At 46.4% G+C, this 25,157-nt stretch overlaps 1 protein-coding gene and 1 long non-coding RNA gene across 2 annotated transcripts in view; one reads left to right on the top strand and one right to left on the bottom strand.

The window, feature by feature from the left end:
• The window catches only part of kaznb (kazrin, periplakin interacting protein b), a gene marked incomplete at both ends in the record, with an annotated part of 155,122 nt that extends 130,307 nt beyond the window's left edge, over positions 1 to 24,815 (bottom strand). The window contains one exon of the mRNA XM_084446035.1: positions 24,737 to 24,815. Coding sequence (XP_084302161.1) covers positions 24,737 to 24,815 — 79 coding nt within the window. The remainder of the gene's footprint in view (positions 1 to 24,736) is intronic.
• Positions 997 to 1,640, top strand: LOC311315630. The gene is made up of 3 exons (XR_014630679.1): positions 997 to 1,146; positions 1,244 to 1,338; positions 1,465 to 1,640. It is a non-coding gene; the product is annotated as an uncharacterized lncRNA (long non-coding RNA).
• Positions 24,816 to 25,157: the final 342 nt, after the last annotated feature.

Here is a 25,157-nt window from a genome sequence, read left to right as displayed (position 1 = left end):
ACCATTTTACTCATCTTGCAGATTTTCCAAGCTTGTCCCATGTGGGCGAGCGGGGCCCAGGCCCCATTTATAGCACCCCAGCCAGATCATACAGCACCCCAGCCAGACCAGGTAAGAGTGGCATGTACTGCTGTGGTGTCTACCTGTCTTGTCTTTATTTAGTTTCCCTCCAAATGCCAGAAGCCAAAGCCAACACCATAAAGTTTCCTGCTAATCCCTTTAGGTTTTCAGTTAGCTCTGTGATTGGCTTTTTTAGATTGAATACCATTTACTCATCTTGCAGATTTTCCGAGCTCATCCCCTGTGAGCGAAAACCATGCGAGCCCAGGCTTCATGTATAGCACCCCAGCCAGACCAGGTAAGAGTGGCATGTACTGCTGTGGTGTTGTGATGTCTACCTGTTAATGTCTTAATTTATTTTCCTTCAAATGCTAGAAGCCAAAGCATGCTGCCAACACCATACAGTTTCCTGCTAATCCCTTTCCTTTATCCCTTTTGTTTTTCAGTTAGGTCTGTGATGCCGTCGCCCAATAAAACGGCTCCAGCACCATTGACTCCATGTACCCCTCTACCTAATCGATGCTGCTCTGCAGATGCTGGTATGGGACTACTTCATGTTGCATGCAGGGATATATTTTGAGTTTCATTTAGTTTTATGTCAATGTACTTATAGCCACATCTGTGTTTATCTAGATTTCCAGAGGTCTGTACATCAGCAGTTCTCAGAGATGCGGGAGCAACTCCGTGAGCTTGCACGGACTGTGAGGGAACTGGCCCAGAGCATGCGGCCTGGGGAGTCTGGAGCCCAGGGAGAAGTGCTGGATGTACTGAACCCTGCCCAAACGGACGAGGAGCTGCAGGTCTGTGAGGCCAGGTTGAAGGACCGGGAACATCAGAGGAAGATGGTGAGTGTCTGCAGGGCAGAACTTTGTCTTATTTTTGCAGTGCAGGGAAGGGTACAGTAAATGACTGTCTTTGTTTTGCAGACACAATACCTAGGTGCCATTGGTGGCAGAGACTTGGCGGACACAGTCCGGCGGGTGCTGTCAGCTGTAGCCACACATGCGGTGTGGAGCGCCTACAGTGTGCGTGGGAAGAAGGGGAAGAAGCCACTGAAGAGTATGACACTCTTCAATGTTCTAACACGTAAGAAATGGTTCATATTTTGAATATTTTTTAATACATCGTCTTTGTTCCATGACCGATGTGAATTGAAACCATTACCTTTCTTGATAACTTAAAGGTGCAGTGATGGTCTCCATGCCAAAGGCTATGATGGCGTAGGTGGCCGCCCAGCTGCAGGAGACATTGAAACATGCCCCTGCTAAATGCAGAAGGGTAAGTGATGTCTTTTTTTTTTGGTTTCTCCTACCCAGTGACACTGCATGGTTCCAAAGATTGTGTACCACTTTTTTGTGCATGTATGTGCGTTGTGTATTTACGGCCATTTCATTGTGTCTTTAGGTATCTGCAGAAGTCCGCCTGAGCACAGCCCATCCAAGAACAGTCCATCTGAGCACTCCCCAGCATTCTGATGAGGAAGACTTCCCTTCCTAGCTGCCCCCCAGCCCATCTGACGCCCCCCTGCAGCCCATCTGAGCACAGCTCCCCCCCAGCCCATCTGACGCCCACCCGCAGCCCATCTGAGCACAGCCCCCCCCCAAGCCCATCTGACGCCCACCCGCAGCCCATCTGAGCACAGCCCCCCCCCCCCCCCCCATCTGAGCACAGCCTGCCTTTTTTTTTTTTAAATAACTTTTTTTGTAAATAACTTTTTGTATTTTTTTTTTTTAAATCCTTTTTGTTTTTAAACTTGTTTATCATGTTGCAGGCCAGACATTGTGTACTTTTTTAATAAAATAAATTGTTCTTGACTGAATGGTGTTGTGTCATAACTTTTGTACCATAATTTTGCTTGCTGCATTGACTATGACATTAATAGGCTCCTTGCACAAGCTCCACTACTTCCTGACACTCTACAGGCGTATTTCTTTCCTGTCCTATACTAGTGGATGGAAGTGATTGATCAGGTGTGCTGCACACCGGATTCATCGCTATTGCTATCCAATAGTATAGGACGGTAAAGAAATATGCCTGTAAAGAGTTTCAGGAAGTAGTGGAGCTTGTGCAAGGAGCTGATTTGTTTTGTAATGCAAATTATAAATGTAGCCAACGGAAGTGTAGACCACGTTGCAGCAACGTAACAAAGTAATATATAAACGTGTATACAACGTTGCAGCAATATACATCGAAATCATCGCGGAAATCACAACGTTGTGTACACATTGCAGGCACGTTGCAGACACGTTGGACATGCACGTTGCAGCAACTTGTGTGCAGATACCGCGTTTGCGTTGCATGCACGTTTAACTTGACGTTGAGTGGACCATACAAAAGTCTAAATTGCACGTTTCTGCAACATTGCTGCAACCTGATTGTGTTAGTAGGGTGGGGAGGGGCAGTCCTGTTCCTACTGTAGCTGTCTAGCTCGCTAGCTACGGTCAAGCTGCAGGCTAAATGCATTTCTTCTGAGCCAGTCCCGCTAAACTCTGAGCAACTCTGACATTATCAAATTCATAGCATACCGTATTATAGTGCTGCAGTATTTATTGAGTGTTGCCTATTAATGTCTATGTAGCCTATATGCTCGGCATCATTGAAATGAGTTTCCAAGTTTAGTCAAGTTACATTGATTAATATTCCCTTCTATTTATTGTGTCACAGCATTCTGATAGACATTTTCTACCTAACAAGATGCATTATCAATGAATTAAGCACAATTCGCCTTATTCACCTGGCAGCCATATTGGTCAGTCTGACGTAATTGGGGGTGCGATGCGGAAGTGATTTCAATGTTAAAAGTTCACTGTAAAAACACTACTTCAAGAACCAAAATAGTCAAAATAACAGGCTGAATACACTATCGGGGTTACAAACTCATCATTACCAGACTCGGGTTGTTTTTCACTGCCGTTGTTTTTGCGTTTGGAATACATGGAGGTGAATGAGCCATAGTTGCAATCACTCCCATGTATTTTCAAAGTTTCATTCCCTATGTAGTTCACTATACGAGCAACACAAGGGAATAGGGAGTGAGTGAACCATTTCGAACACATCTTTGGTCAGCTCTGTTAACTAGCTAACTCGTCCTGATGCCATGTTCCATATGAGAACAATCTGCTAGATAGCTAGTTAGCTAGCCTACTGTGTTAAACCTCTACTTGTCCCGATACCTTGTTCCATATGAGTTAACAGCAAGGCTCCGAACCGGTTCAAGAAACGGAAACCGAAAACGAACGGTATTTTATGAGGAACAGAAACAGGAACGAAAACGAAAACGAAATGGTCTTTGTTCCAGAACAGAAACGTTAATTTGAAATCTTTAAAACCGGTTAATAACGTTATTTTTTCGTTCTTTGTAGTAGGCCTATATAACTTAAAAATAATTTTAAAAAAGAAGAAAGCTGAGCCTTTTATGGCCGAATAGGCTAAATTAAATGTATTCAATTTATAGCCTACATCTTGTCCTGTTTTTGTAATGTAAAATCCCCTAAATCTGTTATTTCACAGTCAGGATCTTAAATGCTTGCTTAGCAAAATGAAGAGATTTAGATATTACAACAACACACCATAGCCTAGTTCAGACTAGGTATGTGCGCAGCGACTATTTTCACTGACAACTACACGGTGGTTTTGTAACCGATTACATGACTAGTCTAAAACAGGATTCCCAAGTTTCTACAACAAGTGCTATTTAGAAAAATTGATGATCTTTATCAAATTCTGCAAGCTAAGATGCATGACTATTCTTGATGTTTCCCAACCACTCAGCGGCAGCCAATTTGCAAGCGTTGCACAGGGCTGTCACACACTCTCCTTTGTTTGCCAGTGCAAAACAGTAGTTCAGCCTGTCCTTACAGCTTATTACTTAGCAAAGATATCAATGTGATCTATTTTGTTTAATTGAAGAAGAGTAGGCTAGCCTATAGCCTGTAATGATTCAGTAGGCTAAAACTAGATTTCACATAAAGAACGCGGATGTCAGAGAGGGCAATAACGTTCAAAGGCAAATTTATTCCAACATTGGTCCACAAAGAATGATGCAAATAATAAAGTGAAAGAAATAATAGCCTACTGTGCAAATATAATGTTTTATATGGACCTGTGTGTCTGCAATAAAGTTCGTCTATCTTTATAACCAACATTCAGCGGAAGCCAATTTTTACTCGTTGCGCATCTCGCTCCAAGTATGGTTTGGCTATTTAAAACATGGAGTACTTTGTGACAGTTGCTTGGATGTATACTAGTATGCATAAACCTATACTAGTATGCATAAACCTATGTTTTGCGAATTTAATGGTCTGCCTCCTTCAGAGTTCAACTCGGCAATTAGGCTGTGATAACTAGCGCGCCTCTTGGAATCTAGTCATAGCCCATTGTTGCACAGATTTCCGTCACGTCTTGACTTTCACAAACCAAATGATTAGGCTACATTAATTAATATGAGCACACTTTAGTGACAATATGCCGTGCAACCCTGATCATTGAATAGCATAAGTTAAATTACTATAATATTAAAGACCGCGGATGTCAGACGATAGACTAAGTATTAGGTGTATAGGCGCCAAATCCGGAGCTCCCATACAAAAGGAACGCAGCATAAACAATAGGGATTGCGCAGATGAATGAATGAGGTGACTAATTATTTATAAATAACATAAAACATTCTAAAACGAAATAAAAACAAACAATAGGCCTACAGGCGCAGAATAAAATAGCTTGCAGCAACAGTACAAGAAAATATTTTAAAAGGGATGATGAGCTATGATGATGACTTATGATAGACCTGCGCATAGTTTACGGTGTGGATTAAGGGCATACGGGAATAGGACTAATGTTGCATATTTCTTGTAAAATAATCAACAAGGCTACACTACAGCACACATCACCAAGGCTAATATTGTTGGCAATAAGGCCACCACAACCCTAGACTTGTTGTTTAGGTTATACCTTACAAGACATACTGTATGCCTATAGTCTTAATAACACCCCCGGAACGGTGAACGGAACGTTATTTTTCGTTCTTAACCGGTTCAGGAACGCTATGTTGGTGCCGGAACACGAGAAAGGAAACGTTAAATATGCTGGTTCTGCTCGGAGCGAACCGATTTAAAAATAATTTTGTTTTAAAGCCCTGGTTAACAGATACAGACCCGACGTCAGTTACAGAGATAGATACTATAGATAGATAGGCTACTGTATGTTTGTAATAATTAAATTACAACCAGACGGAGAACAAGGAGTTTGAGAACAAGGTAGGCTCATCTAATGTGCCAGATGAGGCTACAGCAATAGGCCAATGAGTAGTATTACTGCGCCCTCTATGGGCATGTGAGCGGTGGTGCAGAATGCTGCAGACGGTGCATTGAGATCCCGCGGGTAAGGTTACTACTCCCAAGTTCCCCCATCTGTACATCCACTACTAAACAGCATGGTGATGTTTATACAGTACGCACGACGTCCTACAGTGGAGAGGGAAGTAGGAACCCCAGTGTTTAGAGCATCCAGCCAGAGAACAAGAGTCCTTGACTTCCCATCAATCATTGCCTACTGCTGGGCACTTGACCTCAACACTAGCTTATATAATTGTAAGTCAGTTTGGGTAAATATTAACATGTAAATGAGTGTTTGGCGTACTGTATCAGTCATCTCTGAACACAAGGCTATGCTGTTTGTTTTTTCCACATGAAAGACTCAAATCCCACATGAAAAAAACAGACAGGATGTTACCAGGACTGTCGGTGTGCAAAGACACCAAAGAGAAAAACTAAAACATTCCATCAATAAGCCTGACTTTGGGTTTGACAAATATGTATTTGACATATATGTAAAAGGCCTTGCTGATGTTTAGCCGTTTACCAATCCAGGCCTTGTTGATGCTGAGACACTCACAGCTTCAAATGTAATCTTTCCTTTAAATTAAATCTCTGCCTGCAGTTACAGCATATCTCACAGAAACACCTCTCATCTCGCTGTGAGGGACGGATGATTTCTTTATGGATTGTTTTCACGGAGCTGCACAGCTGTCTCTGCCCATTGGTTCTGCATTCTATCAGAATTCACATTACCGGGAGGGGCTTAAGCAGTCTTGAATTTGCATATCTGAAATTTATGTTTTTGTGTTTTTATAGTGAACTTGAAAGAAAAACTTAAAGAAAAGAAAGGAGTAAAGAGAACCATAAAGGACAGTGCTATAGTATTCTGTCTATAAACCATAAAAGACAGTGCTATAGTATTCTGTCTATAAATGGAATGCACTATTAAATACACTGTGTTTGTGTGGTGAAAGCGAAATGTATCAAACTATTTTTCAAACTAAAGTTAGGTAAATAAACCCCATAGAGACAGCCCTTTGGTTTCCTTAGTAGGCACTCTGGCCCTCTAATCTTATTGATAGATATTCAAATCTCTAAATATTTGTCCATGATGAAGCTACAGAAGACCGCCCTCCACCCTCCCTCTCCACTCAACATGAGGAACTAGGGGAGAAAAAAACAACCTTTTCATCCCTGCCTTCATCCTTCCCTGCCCTCATCCCTGCCTTCAGGAATCTATAGAAACATCAACATTCAAATGGGAAAAAAAAGAGAGACCCCCTACATTCCTAATGAACCTTTCATAGCACTGCTTTGCTGCATTGGTTGCCATGGTGATGGTCAGCACATCCTCTCTGCTCACTCTTTGGGTCTTGGGGGGGCCGGAGGATGGAGGGGTGGAGCCAGGGAGGGGCGTGGTGGAGGGGTTGGGGCCAGGGAGGGGTGTGTTGGTGGGGAGGAGCCAGGGATGGGCGTGGTGGGGGGTGGGGCCAGGGAGGGGCGTGTTGGTGGGGGGTGGGGCCAGGGAGGGGCGTGGTGGGGGGTGGGGCCAGGGAGGGGCGTGTTGGTGGAGAGGAGCCAGGGAGGGGTGTGGTGGGGGAGAGGGGGTGGGGCCAGGGAGGGGCATGGTGGGGGGTGGGGCAAGGGAGGGGTGTGTTGGTGGGGAAGAGCCAGGGAGGGGCGTGGTGGGGGGGAGGAGGTGGAGCCAGGGAGGGGCGTGGTGGGGGGGAGGAGCCAGGGAGGGGCGTGGTGGGGCGGAGGAGCCAGGGAGGGGCGTGGTGGGGGGGAGGAGCCAAGGAGGGGCGTGGTGGGGGGGAGGAGGTGGAGCTAGGACCACAGTACCAGTGGCGCCTCGCATCAGCAACACACCAACGACGCATAAATCAAGTGAATCAACGCACGCTTCATCTTTTTATCCAACACAGGGAGGGAGAACAGAGCTGGGTTGACTGAGCTGGTGAATGAGCCGTCTCCACACGGGGCCAACCCTGCTACGCCTCCGCGCTCAGCTCTGGGATCAACACGCTCCGCCCACGCGCCCACTTAGCCTGCTGGCGCTAGGCTACACACTGAGTCAACGCTACGCTAGCAGGGCCGCATTGCTGAGGGGAGTCCACTTCTGTACAAGTCCGATTCAACATCGCACAGGGTCAACTTGAGGGTCAACCTTGACCCTTGAACCCGCTCATAGCCTGTTTGTCCTGGTGTCTGGTGTTGTAGATTGTAGGCTAATGAGCGCGTGTTGTTGACTTGTTCCAGAGGGCAGGTGAGCCTGCGAGGGAGAGCTGTTCCATATATAGCGGTCTTTGGTGGGCTCCCTGCGCTCTGTGTGGCCATGGTCGCTGGCTGTACACCTGGCTAGCGCTAAACTTGATAAACCAGCACCAAACTTTCAGCAGACTTGTACAGCTGCAGTATGAGCAGGGACGACCGTCTCACATCTCCACACCAACACTGCCCCCCCCTGGAGGAGAGGCTCAACAGCAGCGGTGTGAAACTGGTGTAGAGCTGCTGACGCCTTGGAGGAGGCTAAGCAGTTCTGCCTTTTTCACCAAAGTCAGTTAGCTTGCTTGTATGCATGTTGCAAACATGGTGTTTGCTTTGCCTACTTCAAATATTCTGCCTACTTCAAATCTGTGTAAGTGGCTTACAACTGAAAGCATCACCACCCAAATAAAAATATTGGTCTCCACACAATCCCACAGCCCCCAAACACATTACTGTATCTCCTCCGAAGAGCTGCAGACGTTAATTACAGCCAGTGGTCTCTAATGAGCATGGGTAGAATTGTATGAGGAGAGAGAGAGAGGGAGAGATGGCCCCCTGACCCCTGAGGAAGAGAGACTCCGCCCCTTACCCCCGAGGAAAAGAGAGACCCCGCCCCCTGACCCGAGGAAGAGAGAGACCCCGCCCCCTGATCCCCGAGAAAGAGAGACTCCGCCCCCCCCCCCCCCCAACAACCAAGGAAGAGAGACACTTAGAAATAAGCCCATTTTTGTGAGTGTGTACAGTAGGTAAACAACAACACATCAGACAGATGTTACTGAGCTGGACAACAGCATGACTCAGATCAGCAGATACAGGCTCATGGCTGCTCCACGGGAGATCCAGAGAGAGGAGGAGGAGAGGAGAGAGGAGACAGGAGGAGAGGAGAGGCAGGGGACAGGAGGAGAGGAGAGAGGAGGAGAGGAGAAGGAGGTAGGAGGAGAGGAGAAGGAAGGAGACAGGAGGAGAGGAGAAGGAAGGAGACAGGAGGAGAGGAGAAGGAAGGAGACAGGAGGAGAGGAGAGGCAGGGGACAGGAGGAGAGGAGAAGGAAGGAGACAGGAAGAGAGGAGAACTTGATAAACCAGTTTATCAACCAGGGGGGGGGGGGGGGGGGGGGGCTGCAGCCCTGGGGGCCGTCAGCAGGGTTGCCAGATTGGTGTGATGTTTTCCAGCCCAATGAGTGCTCAAAATCCGCCGAATGTGATTAAAAAAAACGCCCAAATATTATAGTATATAATATATAGCAGTGCATGCTAAGAAAAATGACTTTCAGTTGAAATACACACGCCTACACATATGTCAAACACACAGCCTACGACAGAGAGAAAGTTGCGTAATACCATCAAATAGTCAAAGAAATGATAATGCAGGCAACAAATTATAATAACACACGAGAAGCATGGCTATATCATGAACAGAGGAACGGCGGTGCTGCGGTCATAGACAAGAGAGCAACTCAAGATAACAAGATGACAAGCTAGATTTAAGCTTTAGTGGTGACAAGAAACCGCAGAATGTGACAAGTGGACTAGGCTACACAACTTCCAATGGTAGGCCTATATAACCACCTGTATAACCATCCATGAATAGCCTGCCTGCTCGCCTACAATAACCGAGTCAGGAGTGTGATACTCAGGCAGGCAAGCAGGCAGAGACACAAGTAGGCTAATGAATCACTCAATGATGCGACATCCAGAAACACCTGCTGTATAGTATTAAGTAAAAATGTCTTACCGTCACGCCGAACAGGCCAGGAGTCCATTCCAACTAACGTAACTCGTCAATGTAAAACTATGTACATGTGGTGAACTTCCTAATTAGCAAGTATTAATAGATGGTTGAGTCAAAGCTCCCCAACAACAGTCGGGGAGGGTGGAACGTTGCAGCCGTAGCGCACGTCCATGCGAGCAGAAAGCAGCGGTAATCCCATGCAATTTCTGGCATCATCTTTAGCGTCACTTGGGAAAATTATCTCTCCACATGAGCATTTGATATGGGCAGAGTGAGCAATATGATTGCGCCAAGTGCCACATCCTGAAAGCACAGATTTCCTCCGGCATCTTTAAAGGCCTCTACCTCCAGCCAAAAGGCATCGATGCGGTGATCATGACAGAAACCTGCTGATCCCACATCCCCAAATTGGCATCTTTAGGTTTCTTCGGGGGTAGCTAGCTAGATTTGACTCCGACCTCGACCTTCTCCTTGACCGTGTGAATCAAATGCATTGAACAGGGAGAGCTCCCTCGCCCCTATTGGACAGGTGCACATCTCCCACCCTATTAACATCATTGGATAAAATCGAAACGTCTGTCCCGCCAGTTTAACATTTTTTTTTATTTTTTTTTTAAACGCCCGCCCAATGCTATTTTTTCCAGCCCAACCGCCCAATGCTATTTTTTCCGGCCAAACGTGATCAAAAGAAGCCCAATTGGGCGTGAACCCGCCCAATCTGGCAACACTGGTCAGGAGCAGCTCTGAGCCTCCTGGTCCTGCTAACCAATGTGATGTGTGACTGCCTTGACATCTGTCTCGTCGAACATGTGTGTGTAGAGGAGAGAGAGAGAGGGATTTAGAGAGGTAGAGAGAGAGAGAGCAGTCTGCTGACTCCACACATCTGCCCTATGCAGAGAGAGAGAGAGAGAGAGAGAGCCACTGGCCTCCTTTACAACCAGCCTGGAATAAACCCCTTAGTTACACACACACACACACACACGCACGCACACACACACACACACACACACAGCTCTGTCCTCTACTGCAGTCACACACACACTCACACACACAGCTCTGTCCTCTACTGCAGTCACACACATACACACACACACACACAGCTCTGTCCTCTACTGCAGTCACACACACACACACTCACACACACACAATACACACACACACTCACACACACACTGCTGGTTGCCAAGCCCCCGTGTTCAGGAGAGAGTAGCGCAGCGAGGGAGGAGGCCTCCCTCTGCCCCGCCCCCCAGACGCTCATAAAACACCTACGCTATAGTTAGACCGCGGATAAATTAGCGCCAGTCGTTAACGCCGGCCCTGCGGGGGGTGAGTTATACTCCTCCGGCTGCCGTGAGGCCAGGATCTTTCACACGCGCCGGGGACAGAGGCCGCAGGACGCCTGGAGAGAGACAGCATGGCCCAGTGTAGCGTAGCGTAACATACTGTAGCCTAGCGTAGCGTTCGCTACCGTGACAGTAAAGCGTTGCGATGGCAGTTTTAACTGGACTTCCTCCCTGCGTCTGCGCCAAAGAGAGGAGAAGCAGAGATATATTTGTTTGACTGAGGCAGCCCACGCCTTCCCCACGCAGAAAGAGTTCCCGCCGCTAACCTCCCTGTAGGAGCGCACGGCCGGGAAACGCGGCGCACGGCCGGTAAACGCTGCGCTTTCTAAAGGTTCCTCCTATATTTAGCCGTCGAATCAGAGGACTGTTCATGATCCTCTGTGAAGCTTAGTGAAGCAGATCTGAATGTACTGAGAAGTAGATTGAGATCTCAGAAACAGTGGTTTTGGGTGTTCTGTCGAAAGGTTGGTCTATTGAATAAATAAATATATATGTACATTGGAGCTACTGTACAGTAGAGTGTAAATCAAGTGTTGATTCCGCCAGAACGGCACCTCGCCAACACAGGAGCGTGTTACCCTCGTCTTCCCTCGTTCCACAGTAGACACCAACATGACTCTGGTACATGTTCAATTAGTTCTGAAATCTAATCCAATACCCAAACCAGGGGTTGAATGAAAGGCTTGGATGACATTACCAGCTTCAATTGGGGGCAGCGGTGCGTTTGTTGATAAAGCACATGCATTTCACACAGAGCAGGGCCAAGAGTTTCTGGGGGAGAAAAACCCCACAGAAGCTTTATAACATCTTCTACTGATGCTGAAGAGATGTGGAGTCAGCTGGAGCAGCAGAGCATGAAAGCAGCTCCACGTCACAACGAGACACCCTTCCTGGCACCCAGCTCTGTGTGATTACACAGCACACTTCATACTCTCCATCATAGCAGAGCATGAATTACACGTGTCTGTGTGTGTGTGTGTGTGTGTGTGTGTGTGTGTGTGTGTGTGTGTGTGTGTGTGTGTGTGTGTGTGTGTGTGTGTGTGTGTGTGTGAAAAAGAGCAAGCGTTGAGGAGGGAGAGAGAGCCTCCTGGCTAAATCTATTTGTTGTTGATTGTTTTGCATTGGAGGAAAAAAAAAATTTAAGAGAGAGAGAAATGATATTGCAATTGCCTCAGATTAGTGAAGGGCAATGAACAAGGAAACAAGAGAACAAGGAGAGAAGGGAGACACCAACTTAACGTGATGGAACACATCCCAAGGCCCACAGGTTGTGAACAGTAGCTCCCCTCAGGAAGGATTCACTTGCTAATCAAGGAGATGTTGTTGATTTCCTGCCACGCGTCGTTTCCAGGAGTAGATGGACCTGCAGTCTCTGAACCCTCATCGGTTTATCGACCAGCTCCGCCTTATAGAGGCAACAGACAGCCAACAGTCCAGAGCTCAACACGACAACACATCACACAATACTCCATCAACACGACAACACACCACACAATACTCCATCAACACGACAACACATCACACAATACTCCATCAACACGACAACACACCACACAATACTCCATCAACACGACAACACAACACACAATACTCCATCAACACGACAACACAACACACAATACTCCATCAACACGACAACACATCACACCATACTCCATCAACATGACAACACAACACACAATACTCCACAAGCCCCAGAGCTCAACACGACAACACATCACACAATACTCCATCAACATGACAACACATCACACAATACTCCATCAACACGACAACACAACACACAATACTCCATCAACACGACAAAAACATCACACAATACTCCATCAATACGACAACACACCACACAATACTCCATCAACACGACAACACATCACACAATACTCCATCAACACGACAACACACCACACAATACTCCATCAACACGACAACACAACACACAATACTCCATCAACACGACAACACATCACACAATACTCCATCAACATGACAACACAACACACAATACTCCATCAACACAACAACACATCACACAATACTCCACAAGCCCCAGAGCTCAACACGACAACACATCACACAATACTCCATCAACACGACAACACATCACACAATACTCCATCAACACGACAACACATCACACAATACTCCATCAACATGACAACACATCACACAATACTCCATCAACATGACAACACATCACACAATACTCCACAAGCCCCAGAGCTCAACATGACAACACATCACACAATACTCCATCAACATGACAACACATCACACAATACTCCATCAACACGACAACACATCACACCACACAATACCTCATCAACATGACAACACATCACACAATACTCCCTCAACATGACAACACACCACACAATACTCCATCAACATGACAACACATCACACAATACTCCATCAACATGACAAGACATCACACAATACTCCATCAACATGACAACACATCACACAATACTCCATCAACATGACAACACATCACACAATACTCCCTCAACATGACAACACATCACACAATACTCCATACAGCCCCAGAGCTCAACATGAACACATCACACAATTCTCCCAGCAACATGACAACACATCACACAATACTCCATACAACTCCAGGCAAACATGCGAAACAACACACACCCAAACACCGACTCCGTCTGCTGCATAGACCCTGACATCATCACCCGACACACGCACAGACACACGCACACACACACCGATCTCGGCTTCTTCTCCATCAGTCTGCAATCCGATACAGGGCTGCGTCCCCAGGGAGAGCGAGGGGATCTAAAGGAGGCCTGTATAACGGTGATGGAGAGACTAGATGCTCCTCCGGGGAGGCGCAGGGGAGGCGCGGGGGAGGTGCAGGGGCTGCGCTCAATACTCCGCTCCTCTAAATAAAGACCTGGCATTACAGAGCCAAGAACAGTGGTGGTTACTTTAATCATCGTTCCCTGTAGATTTCCCTGACCCCTGTAGATATCAACCCTGTAGATATCAACCCTGTGGATATCACCGGCCCAGTCCCATATGTGTCTGATTAGCTCCTGACGGGGGAGGAGTGCACTCCCGTTCTTTCTAGAACACGGTCGGGCTGTCAGGGAACATTAGTTGGCCGTTCGCGAGGCCTTTGAGTGTGTAAGAGGGTCCCTGCGTCCTAGAGGGTGAGTGTTTATAGATTTCACTTAGATGTGACTGTATATAGATTTAGCTCACACACTGATCTGCCTCATGAGCTCTGAGCTCTAGTGGGTTTGGACCACTGGGACAGAGACTACAGCTCCTGGAGGACATGCAGAGAGAGAGAGGAGGAGCAGAGAGGAGCTGACAGAGAGGAGACAGAGAGGAGGAGCAGAGAGGAGACAGAGAGGAGGAGCAGAGGAGCTGACAGAGAGGAGACAGAGAGGAGGAGCAGAGAGGAGCTGACAGAGAGGAGACAGAGAGGAGGAGCAGAGAGGAGACAGAGAGGAGGAGCAGAGAGGAGCTGACAGAGAGGAGACAGAGAGGATGAGCAGAGAGGAGCTGACAGAGAGGAGACAGAGAGGAGGAGCAGAGAGGAGCTGACAGAGGAGACAGAGAGGAGCTGATAGAGAGGAGCTGATAGAGGAGCTGATAGAGAATAGGAGCAGAGAGGAGGAGCAGAGAGGATTTCATAGAGAGGAGCTGATAGATGAGCTGAGAAAGGAGCTGATAGAGAGGAGCTGATAGAGGAGCTGATAGAGGAGCTGATAGAGAGGAGCTGATAGAGAGGAGCTGAGAGAGGAGCTGATAGAGGAGCTGAAAGAGGAGCCGATAGAGGAGCTGATAGAGAGGAGCTGAGAGAGGAGCTGAGAGAGGAGCTGATAGAGAGGAGCTGACAGAGAGGAGCTGATAGAGAGGAGCTGATAGAGGAGCTGAGAGAGAGGAGCTGATAGAGAGGAGCTGATAGAGAGGAGCTGATAGAGAGGAGGAGCAGAGAGGAGCTGATAGAGAGGAGCTGATAGAGTTGCTGATAGAGAGGAGCTGATAGAGAGGAGCTGATAGAGGAGCTGATAGAGGAGCTGAGAGAGAGGAGCTGATAGAGGAGCTGAGAGAGAGGAGCTGATAGAGAGGAGCTGATAGAGGAGCTGAGAGAGGAGCTGATAGAGAGGAGCTGATAGAGGAGCTGAGAGAGGAGCTGATAGAGAGGAGCTGATAGAGGAGCTGATAGAGAGAAGGAGCAGAGAGGAGCTGATAGAGAGGAGCTGATAGAGTTGCTGATAGAGAGGAGCTGATAGAGAGGAGCTGATAGAGGAGCTGATAGAGGAGCTGAGAGAGAGGAGCTGATAGAGGAGCTGAGAGAGAGGAGCTGATAAGAGTTGCTGATAGAGAGGAACATCGGAGAGGAGGAGCAGAGAGGAGGAGACAGAGAGGAGCTGATAGAGAGGAGTTGACCCAGGCATGTCCTAGTCTACATGAGTGAATGCAGAAATTACCAACAGCCTGGCTTTTCATGAGGGTTTATCAAATGTGTTGGTTTGTTTTGCCCAGCAGGATCTTTGGGGTATAAAGTGGGCCAAAACAATGCCCATAAAGTTACTGTCAGCAATGAGAACACAAAACAGATCACAATATGGTGAATAATTTAGTCTTTCTTTTGTAGTTTCCAGAAGGAGGCCGGTTCCTCTTGGCGTTGGCTCGGGGCTAAAGCGATACCAAATGAAACATGCTGTCAGAATGAGGGAATCGTGTTATCTGCAAACAATCTCTTTATCGCGGACTCCCAGTCAACACAAAAGTGCAAGTCCAACCGAGCAGACCTGCTATTGCTCATCCTCTTCACTGTCTCCGGAGGCAACCGCCGTGCCCCCTCCACTCATCACTCGCTTCTCTTTTCAGATTTTTTTTTCCACACAAAAAGCCAATCCAGTCAATTCAGACTTCAGCGTCTCAGTCAGACATGTCCACACACCAGCTTCTTGCCTACAGGATTCTGTTCAAACTCAAGTAGTTTGACTCACTAAGGCATCTGATTAATAGAACATCCATAAATTAGCATCCTGCTCTGCTGATGAAGAGAGCACTCTGGCTACTAAGCAGCACATCATCCCGACTAAAAACACAGCTGCATTTGGATTCGTGTGAGAAACTATATGGAGTCACTGTTCATAAGCTACTTTCACAGTGCTTATGAAGGCCTGGGTTTGCAGTCTCTTATCAAGGCTCAGTGGTTCGTGGGATATCCACCTCACTCTAAAGGGATCCGAGACATCAGACATGGTCCTTGTTATTGGGACTATTCACCTGGACACAAGGACACCCGAGTGTTTGTGAGCGAGACAGACAGGTCTAAAAAGAGCTCTCTGCTACCGAGTCTCGACTCTCCAACAAAAGCGCCCGTTTGGGAGAGAAGCCTCCAGTCCCACTCTCTGCCGTCAGAGCTGGAATATTAATCAGAACCCTGTCACCCTTCGACAGCAATACGCTCCCGCATAGCCGGCGCAGCTAATGAGCCCACAGACGCACTCCAACAAAGAGCATTATTTATAAAAAAGACTGCTGCTCTCTGATGCAAGGCGAGAGATGGGAAACAGAGAGACTGCTTTATCCGTCGCCAACCACGACAACAACTCCCAACGCCCGCTTGGCTCATTCATCTGCTGGCTTCTCCTCCACGGACTGAACTGAATAGATCACTAACTGTAGTTACGCTCTGCTTATTAGCTGGAGGCAAAGAACATGAGTTCCCCCTTTGAGAGGGAAGGTATTGAGTCAAGTTGTCATTAGTACATCCAAAACCAATGTTTTGACACAGTGCAGGGTCGAAGCCTGGGGGCCAGAATAAGCCCACTGTGGCCCTGGAAGTCAGCTGCAGCAGGAGCACGGCTCTCCAGATCATGTTCAGTCCAGGGCTTGGCTTGATCCCTGTCCAGAGGAACATCCTGTTCCCCTCTTGGTCTGAGCTGATGTGGTTGGCTGGGGACGGACACCCCAGCCCATGTGGGACAGGAAGAGGACAGGCTCAGGCTGTGAGGGCAGAGAGCCGGCGTCCTGCGCTAGCCAATCAGACACAGCCCCTCGGTGTTCAGGAGGAGCACCAACCCAGGGGGGATTGAGTCCCACGCCCGGGAGCGGGTTGCCGGTGAAAACTAGTTTGAATATTATAATTCACAACATCGTGAAACAGGAGCCTCCTACAAGACCTGACCTACAGCAGGAAAGTAGGTGTTGTTGACGGCTGAATCAAAAACAACAACAACAATCAACAACCTAACCCTCTGACTCCTCCCTCCCTCCACTCCAGCTCACTAACGTTACTCCCTCACCAGCGGTCAATCATTAACGACAGAGGGAATTCTGATTTAGCAGCAACTAAGATTGAGGTTCTCAGACGATAGGGAGAGAGAGAGAGAGAGAGAGAGAGAGAGAGAGAGAGAGAATAGGGAATGTGTTGGACGCAGGTTTAGTTAGTTAACTCTGATACGCTAGTAGGCTATGTTCTTCCAATCTCTCTCTCTCTTTCTGCAGGATGTCCATGCCAGGGTTCTCTCCCTCTCTTTCTCTCTCTCCTTCACCCTCTCTCTCTCTCTGCAGGCCATCCACTCGAGGGATATCAGCTCAGATGATGGACGACAAGGAGCCTGACACATACACTCTGGAGCCAAGTCTCTCTCTCTCTCTCTCTCTCTCTCAGGCTGAGTGAGTGCTGTATAATCAGACAAGTGGATCTCAGAGTTCAAGGTTCTGTCAGGCCTGTATTTTTACTCTAAATCTTAAAAGATTGATTTCTCAATAATTAGAACCATCAGTCTGGGGCTCTGGAGTTTTCCCTGACTGCCTCTTTCTGTCTCTGACGGTGTCCTCCTCCACCGTGGTCCTGCTGGCTAGCAGAGCAACATCCTGAAGGACAAAACTCCATCTCCAGTAAGTACTGTAGGTATCTGGCACTGTGTACATCTCAGAACTCCATCTCTAGTAAGGACTGTAGGTATCTGGCACTGTGTACATCTCAGAACTCCATCTCTAGTAAGGACTGTAGGTATCTGGCACTGTGTACATCTCAAAACCCCATCTCTAGTAAGGACTGTATCTGGCACTGTGTACAGTCCTCCAGAGCTCTACTGAACACTAGACTGTTCTGATCCGGCCTCCAGAGCTCTACTGAACACTAGACCGTTCTGATCTCCTCCAGAGCTCTACTGAACACTACACAGACTGTTCTGATCTCCTCCAGAGCTCTACTGAACACTACACAGACCGTTCTGATCTCCTCCAGAGCTCTACTGAACACTACACAGACCGTTCTGATCTCCTCCAGAGCTCTACTGAACACTACTCAGACCATTCTGATCTCCTCCAGAGCTCTACTGAACACTAGACTGTTCTGACCCGGAATTATCAGTGCTCATTATTATATTATATCAGCCACCAAGATATTCATCAGTATTTCTACGGGAATTCTCAGAGCTGATTACAATTGGTATCACTAGATACGATTCATCTTGAATGGAGACCTGAACATTCATATTAATAAGAAGAATGACTCCAAAGATATAGAGCTTCTGAATCTACTGAACAGCTTTGAACTTACCCAATATGTAAATGAGCTTTGAACTTACCCAATATGTAAATGAGCTTTGAACTTGCCCAATATGTAAATGAAGCCACTCATCGGCATGGTAACACTCTGGACTTAGTAACAACAACAGGGCTAAACATTGCCCACTCTGTGGCCTACGAGCCTGTAATAAAAGTTATATATATATATATATATAGTATATATATATAATGTATCAGCGCTCAAACTATCACTACTCAATCAATTCATTAAGAAAACCTTGAAAACCGAGAAACCTTGGTTCAGAAGAGATCCGTAGACGGCAAGGCTGAAGCACAGTTCACCAATATTATGAGATCATTTGAGCCATGCAGCTATGAATGCTCTTTAAATGAGATGCTCCAAAACCTCCACAGTACCTTGTCAACTGCTTTAGATACCGTTGCTCCACTAAAGGTTAAAAAGAGGTTGGCTGACAGAGTCTACCCATGGTTGAATAATAGCAGTGTTAATGAAATTAAGAGGAAATGTCAGGCAGCTGAAAGAAAATGGATAACTCTATTATTCTCCACTAAAGACCAGTTATTCAACACTGCCCCCCTCATCCCCAGCTCTGCCCCCCTCATCCCCAGCTCTCAGCACCAAAATGTGAAGAACTCAGGGGCGGAGCTAATGGTTCATTGCAGAGGGGGCGAGGACCTCATAGTGGGCCCTATAGGCTGTATGGAGATGCAAGACAGATCCAAGGGGAAACTTACGTAGACGGAATGGAAAGAAATGCAGATTATAATTAGGTGTTCTGTTTCAGCACCATGGACAGTGCCGTGGATTTATCAATAAATGGTGGCCTGCTGATATTTAAGCAACACAACTGCTGATAGGCTATTTCAGCACCATGGTCGGCACCATGAATTTTACCCATAATTTGCTCAAACCTCAATCAGATAAAGGATGAAAAATATGGCAAACAATACTAGCAGGCAACCAAGGATAGCAGGCAAATACACAGTTTAACATCCAATGATGTTGGATGTCCAGCCAGACAGCCGTATAACCTACACAATCAAACCACACCTACCGTTACACACAACAACAAACTACTAAGTGTTCAAGCAATGTGTCACAATTATAACTATAATCAAGAAGATACAGTGGTCTACAACACCAGCACCAACATTTTTGAAAAAGGTAGAGAGCCGGCATCTATGACGAGATTTGGCAGAGTAATTGGAGGAAAAGGGGGATGCTTGTTCCATCAGCCTAGCCACTGGAGTTTCCATACTATCATCTTAAACGTCATCATCCTCATCACCATCACTAACAGTTTCCCTTGCTTGGCTAGTACTAGCAGCCGTATCATTAACATCAGGATCATTGACAACATTTTCATCATTTGTGTCTAATTCATTTATCTCATCCAAATCTGCATTGTTTTCCACAGCTACCTGTACGTTGCTAGCTGTTGCTGTATAATCAGCTAACATCGCTAACATCCCTTGCTTCGATTGCTTGGCTAGCTAATGCTAGCAGCAGTTTTGGAGGGTTGAGTAGTGGAAAATAAATTTGCCAGGGGAACACACGAGGCCACCAGATTTTTCCTGTGCCTTTCCTCTTTACGCTTCAGTGCGCCTGACTAACTACTTTTTGCTTTTCAACATTTTATTCACAGAATAGGGGTTCTACTAATGCTACAACAGCTACAGCTCAAGTCTAACCGATCATAGCAGCACTGCACTTCAAACGGTCACTGCTCACTGCTCATAGGCGGGGCCCCTATTAAGGGGGTATGCTACTAAGGGGGTGTCAAGACAAAACAAACATTTTTATTTTTTATTTTAAAATATTTTGCCACAATCAAGACACTCTAAGCAAACTTTATTCAACATATTCAACTATACAACAAAAATGCATGTTCAGTCTTGGGCCCAGGATGGGCCCCTTAGGACTGTGGGCCCGGGGTGGGCGCCCCTTTGGCCCCCCCACTCCCTCTGCTACAAGAACTCTTTGTTCTTTGATAATAAAATAACATCAATTAGAGCCATATTACCTGATATAAACATAGACTAGGGCTGCGAGCAGCAGTGAGCAGTCCCTCGCACCCCACGCGTGTCGGGGTGCGGCGCCATTAAAGGGTGTGCTATTTCGGTGTCCAGTACTGAGAGAAACTTCCTGTCACCAGTAGGTGGCGCTCTAAGCGTGATTCAATACTGATGCATAGATGTGTTAAGGACGGTACATTGATGAAGCGTGAGAAATGTTGTGTGTAAATCGGACAATGTATGTAGGAGTTATGAAGACTTCCTGCTTGACCTGTAGGCGGCGCTATAAGTATGACTCAATACTGACCGACAGATGTGTTCAGGACGCGACCTTCATCAAGCGTGAGCAATTTGAAGTAAATTGGATAATGTATGTAGGAGTTATAAGGACTTCCTGTAAGCAGTAGGTGGCGCTATAAGTATGACTCAATGCTGACGCACAGATGTGTTGAGGATGCGATCTTCATCAAGCATGAGCAATTCGGTGTAAATCGGATAATGTATGTAGGAGTTATGAGGACTTCCTGTAAGCAGTAGGTGGCGCTATAAGTATGACTCAATGCTGACGCACAGATGTGTTGAGGATGCGACCTTCATCAAGCATGAGCAATTCGGTGTAAATCGGATAATGTATGTAGGAGTTATGAGGACTTCCTGTAAGCAGTAGGTGGCGCTATAAGTATGACTCAATGCTGACACACAGATGTGTTCAGGATGTGACCTTCATCAACCCTGAGCAATTTGAAGTAAATCGGATAACGTATGTAGGAGTTATGAGGACTTCCTGTTTCACCAGTAGGTGGCGCTGTAGGTATGACGCAATACTGACTTACAGATATATTCAAGATGCGACCTTCATGAAGCGTCAGCAATTTGGTGCAAATCAGATAATGTATGTAGGAGTTTTGAGGACTTCCTGTTTCACCAATAGGTGGCGCTATAAGTATGATGCAATACTGACACATAGATGTGTTCAGGACAGAATCTTCATGAAGCGTGAGATATATCCATGGATGTATTAATAGAACTGAAAATATCGGACAAATTGGATAATGTGGAGTTATGAGGACTTCCTGTTTTATGGCGAAATGTCAACATTTGGAGGGGCGCCACGGCAAGGGTGTTTGGTGAAAACTAAATTTTTTTGATTACTTTTGATCACAAAGGTCTTACGATGAAGCTGACCGAATATGAAGTTGATCAGATGAAATCTGTAGGAGGAGTTTGTTCAAGTACGAGGCATTGAAATGGTAAAAACAAGGAAAAAATGGCACATTAAGAGCAAAATGCCTGACTTCCTGTTGGATGTTGGGTATAGCTCCAAGAGACATTTTAGTGTGTCTCGATGAACTACATATGCCCACCGAATTTCGTTCGCCTACATCAAACTCAAAGGTGGGGCTCGCCATTTAAAATTTTCCAGGGGGCGCTCTTGAGCCGTTTTGCCACATCCATTTCCGTCACCCATGAAATATCAAGTTTCATGCGTTTTCATCGATGTTTAGGCTGCCAAAAAGGCATTTGTTTGAGGAGAAGAAGGTAGAACATAGGAGAAGGGAGAAGGGAGAAGGTAGGAGAAGGGAGAATATCCTTACAATTTCAATAGGGCCTCGCACCGCCAGTGCTCGGGCCCTAATTACCTCAGCAAACCCTGTAAAAAAGATGTAAACATGGGGAAATTCACATGTATCCCATTACCAGCGCTTTGTAAGATTGTCACTGAGTTCACTCCTCTACTTCATGTCTTCACCCTGTACCTACAGAATTTAAGTGGGTGTTGGACAGTGTTTCAATGTCCTGAAGATCATAAACATGTCTCTTCAAACAGGCATATTCCCAGATGCCTTCAAAACAGCTGTTGTAAAACCTCTACTAAAGAAACCCAACCATGTTAATGCACTGAACAACTACAGGCAGATATCCAACCTCCCATTCATTAGTAAGATACAGTACTTTAAAAGATAGTTTCAGTAGAAATAAACTCCTTTCTCAAAGAAAATAATATCCTGAGGGAACTTCAATCAGGCTTTAGGACATAACCCTAACCCTAACCCACACCACTGAAACTGCTCTTACTAAAATAATCAGCAACCTCAGACTAAACTCTGATGCAAATAAAGTCTAAATTCTTGTCCTATTAGACCTAAGTGCAGCGTTTGATACAATCAACCATGCTGCCACTCAGGGATATCATTAGAGACCACAGTGTATGTTTCCATAGTTATGCGGATGACACATAACTGTAGATCTCTGCTGAACCAAATGATGCAGCTATAAACTCATTACTACCTGTCTTCTAGCAATACATAAATGGATGAGCAATAACTTATTAAAACTAAACGAGGACTAAACTGAAATCCTACTGATCGGCCCTAAAACAAAAAGAGAAATGCAAAAAGAGAAATGGGAAGACTGTCATCCTGGATTAAACCTGCGGTTACACGTCTTGGTGTTATCCTAGACTCAGATCTAAGCTTCCAACAAGGTAACAAGGTGACCAAAACCTAATTTTTCCACCTTAGAAACATAACTAAAGTACGACCAATAAACACACAGATGCAGAAAAATTGATTCATGATTTTATTTCAAGCCGACTCGATTACTGTAAAGCACTCTTCACTGAGCGTTCCCAAAAACCACTGAGAGACCTCAGCTCATTCACAACTCTGCAGCTCCACTGTTAACCAGAACCAAGAGGAGAGGGCATATTAGTCCAGTCAGAGCTGCTCTGCACTGGGTTCTGGTAACATGTAGAGTTGATTTAGGGTCCTCCTCCTTACATACAAAGCCCTTAATGGGTGAGGACCAAGCTACATTGCTAACTCCCTTGTCAACTACGTGCCTTCAAGAACACTGTGATCATCCACTGCTGGTTTACTAGAGGTTCCCAGCAACAGTCAGAAAAAGATCGGGAGAGCTCACTAAATAGTTTTAAAATAAAGATAAAAACGTATCTCTTCACTTTAGATTTTAACTAGCTCCTTTTACACTTGTGTGCTACTGCACACAAAAAAATCGTTCTCTACAGTACAATATTTTATTAAATTATTAGTATTTCTTATCTTTCATTGAGTTTTATCTCCCATCTTATTTTCCCTGCTTTTTGTTCATTGTACTGCATGTCTATTTTCATGTGAAGCACTGTGCAGGTAAATTATCTTTTGTAAAGCACTTTGAGCTGCATTTATTTATATGAAAGGTGCTTTACAAATAAAGTTTTATATTATACAGTATATTATACACAGACCGTTCTGATCTCCTCCAGAGCTCTACTGAACACTACACAGACCGTTCTGATCTCCTCCAGAGCTCTACTGAACACTAGACCGTTCTGATCTCCTCCAGAGCTCTACTGAACACTAGACCGTTCTGATCTCCCCCAGAGCTCTACTGAACACTACACAGACCGTTCTGATCTCCCCCAGAGCTCTACTGAACACTACACAGACCGTTCTGATCTCCTCCAGAGCTCTACTGAACACTACAGACCATTCTGATCTCCTCCAGAGCTCTACTGAACACTACACAGACCGTTCTGATCTCCTCCAGAGCTCTACTGAACACTACAGACCGTTCTGATCTCCTCCAGAGCTCTACTGAACACTACACAGACCGTTCTGATCTTCTCCTGAGCTCTACTGAACACTACACAGACCGTTCTGATCTCCTCCAGAGCTCTACTGAACACTACAAAGACTGTTCTGATCTCCTCCTGAGCTCTACTGAACACTAGACCGTTCTGATCTCCTCCAGAGCTCTACTGAACACTAGACCGTTCTGATCTCCCCCAGAGCTCTACTGAACACTACACAGACCGTTCTGATCTCCTCCAGAGCTCTACTGAACACTACACAGACCGTTCTGATCTCCTCCTGAGCTCTACTGAACACGACTGTTCTGATCTGGCCACTAGAGCTCTACTGAACACTACACAAGCCACTCCAGCAACGACACCGCTGCCTCTAAGCAGTCGCTACACAGATCCAGCAACTAGGATGAAGATCAGAGAGGAGATCAGATCTGTTCCACTGACAGACAGGCAGACCGACAGACAGGTAGACCGACCAACAGACAGAGACAGACAGACAGACAGACAGGTAGACCGACAGACAGACAGACAGGAAGACCAACAGACAGACAGACAGACAGACAGACAGACAGACAGACCGACAGGCAGACAAGCTAGTAATCGTCTGCTGCCACTGTGGGACACGCACACTAGCTACCCACAAACAATCCTAATGTGCGAATCACATTCTAACTCATGCCTCTCACCCTAACAGCAGCGGCAGGAAAGCCAAAGAAAACACGTGAGGAGTACACAGAGCTCCGAGAGACAAACAAACAAACAAACAAACAAACAACACACGTGATGTACAAGTGCAAGTCAATAGGGGTGTTTATTCAACCAGGCGCTGAACTATGAGACAGGAGGCGCGTTGGCGTGGATACTCACTGGCCTGCATGAGCTGCCCCTGGCGCCCAAACACCTGGGAGAAGGTGGCGTCGTGACCGCAGGTCAGGGAGTCCTCCATGGCTGTCCTGTCCTGACCTGTCCTGTCCTGACCGCTCACACCGCCACACAGAAGAGATGGAGGGATACGAGGGAGGGATGAAGGTCAGTAAGACTGCGTCACGTCTGGGCAGAGAGAGAGGCGGTGGAGAGAGAAGGAGGCTTCTCCTTAGAGGTGATAGTTGAGTCAATAGCTGAGCTAGAGTGTGGTCTCTCCCGGATCCTGCTAGGCAGATGATGACTGGCTGGTCTCTCCCGGATCCCGGTAGGCAGGCAGTGACTGGCTGGTCTCTCCCGGGTCCCGCTAGGCAGGCGGTGACTGGTTGGTCTCTCCTGGACTGCTGCTGCAGAGACAAACGCAGCC

The sequence above is a fragment of the Borostomias antarcticus genome (assembly GCF_949987555.1).
Source record: "Borostomias antarcticus genome assembly, chromosome: 11".
NCBI classification, from domain to species: Eukaryota; Metazoa; Chordata; class Actinopteri; order Stomiiformes; family Stomiidae; genus Borostomias; species Borostomias antarcticus.
The sequence above is the reverse complement of the archived record's forward strand: the minus strand, read 5'-3'. Positions and strand labels throughout refer to the sequence as shown.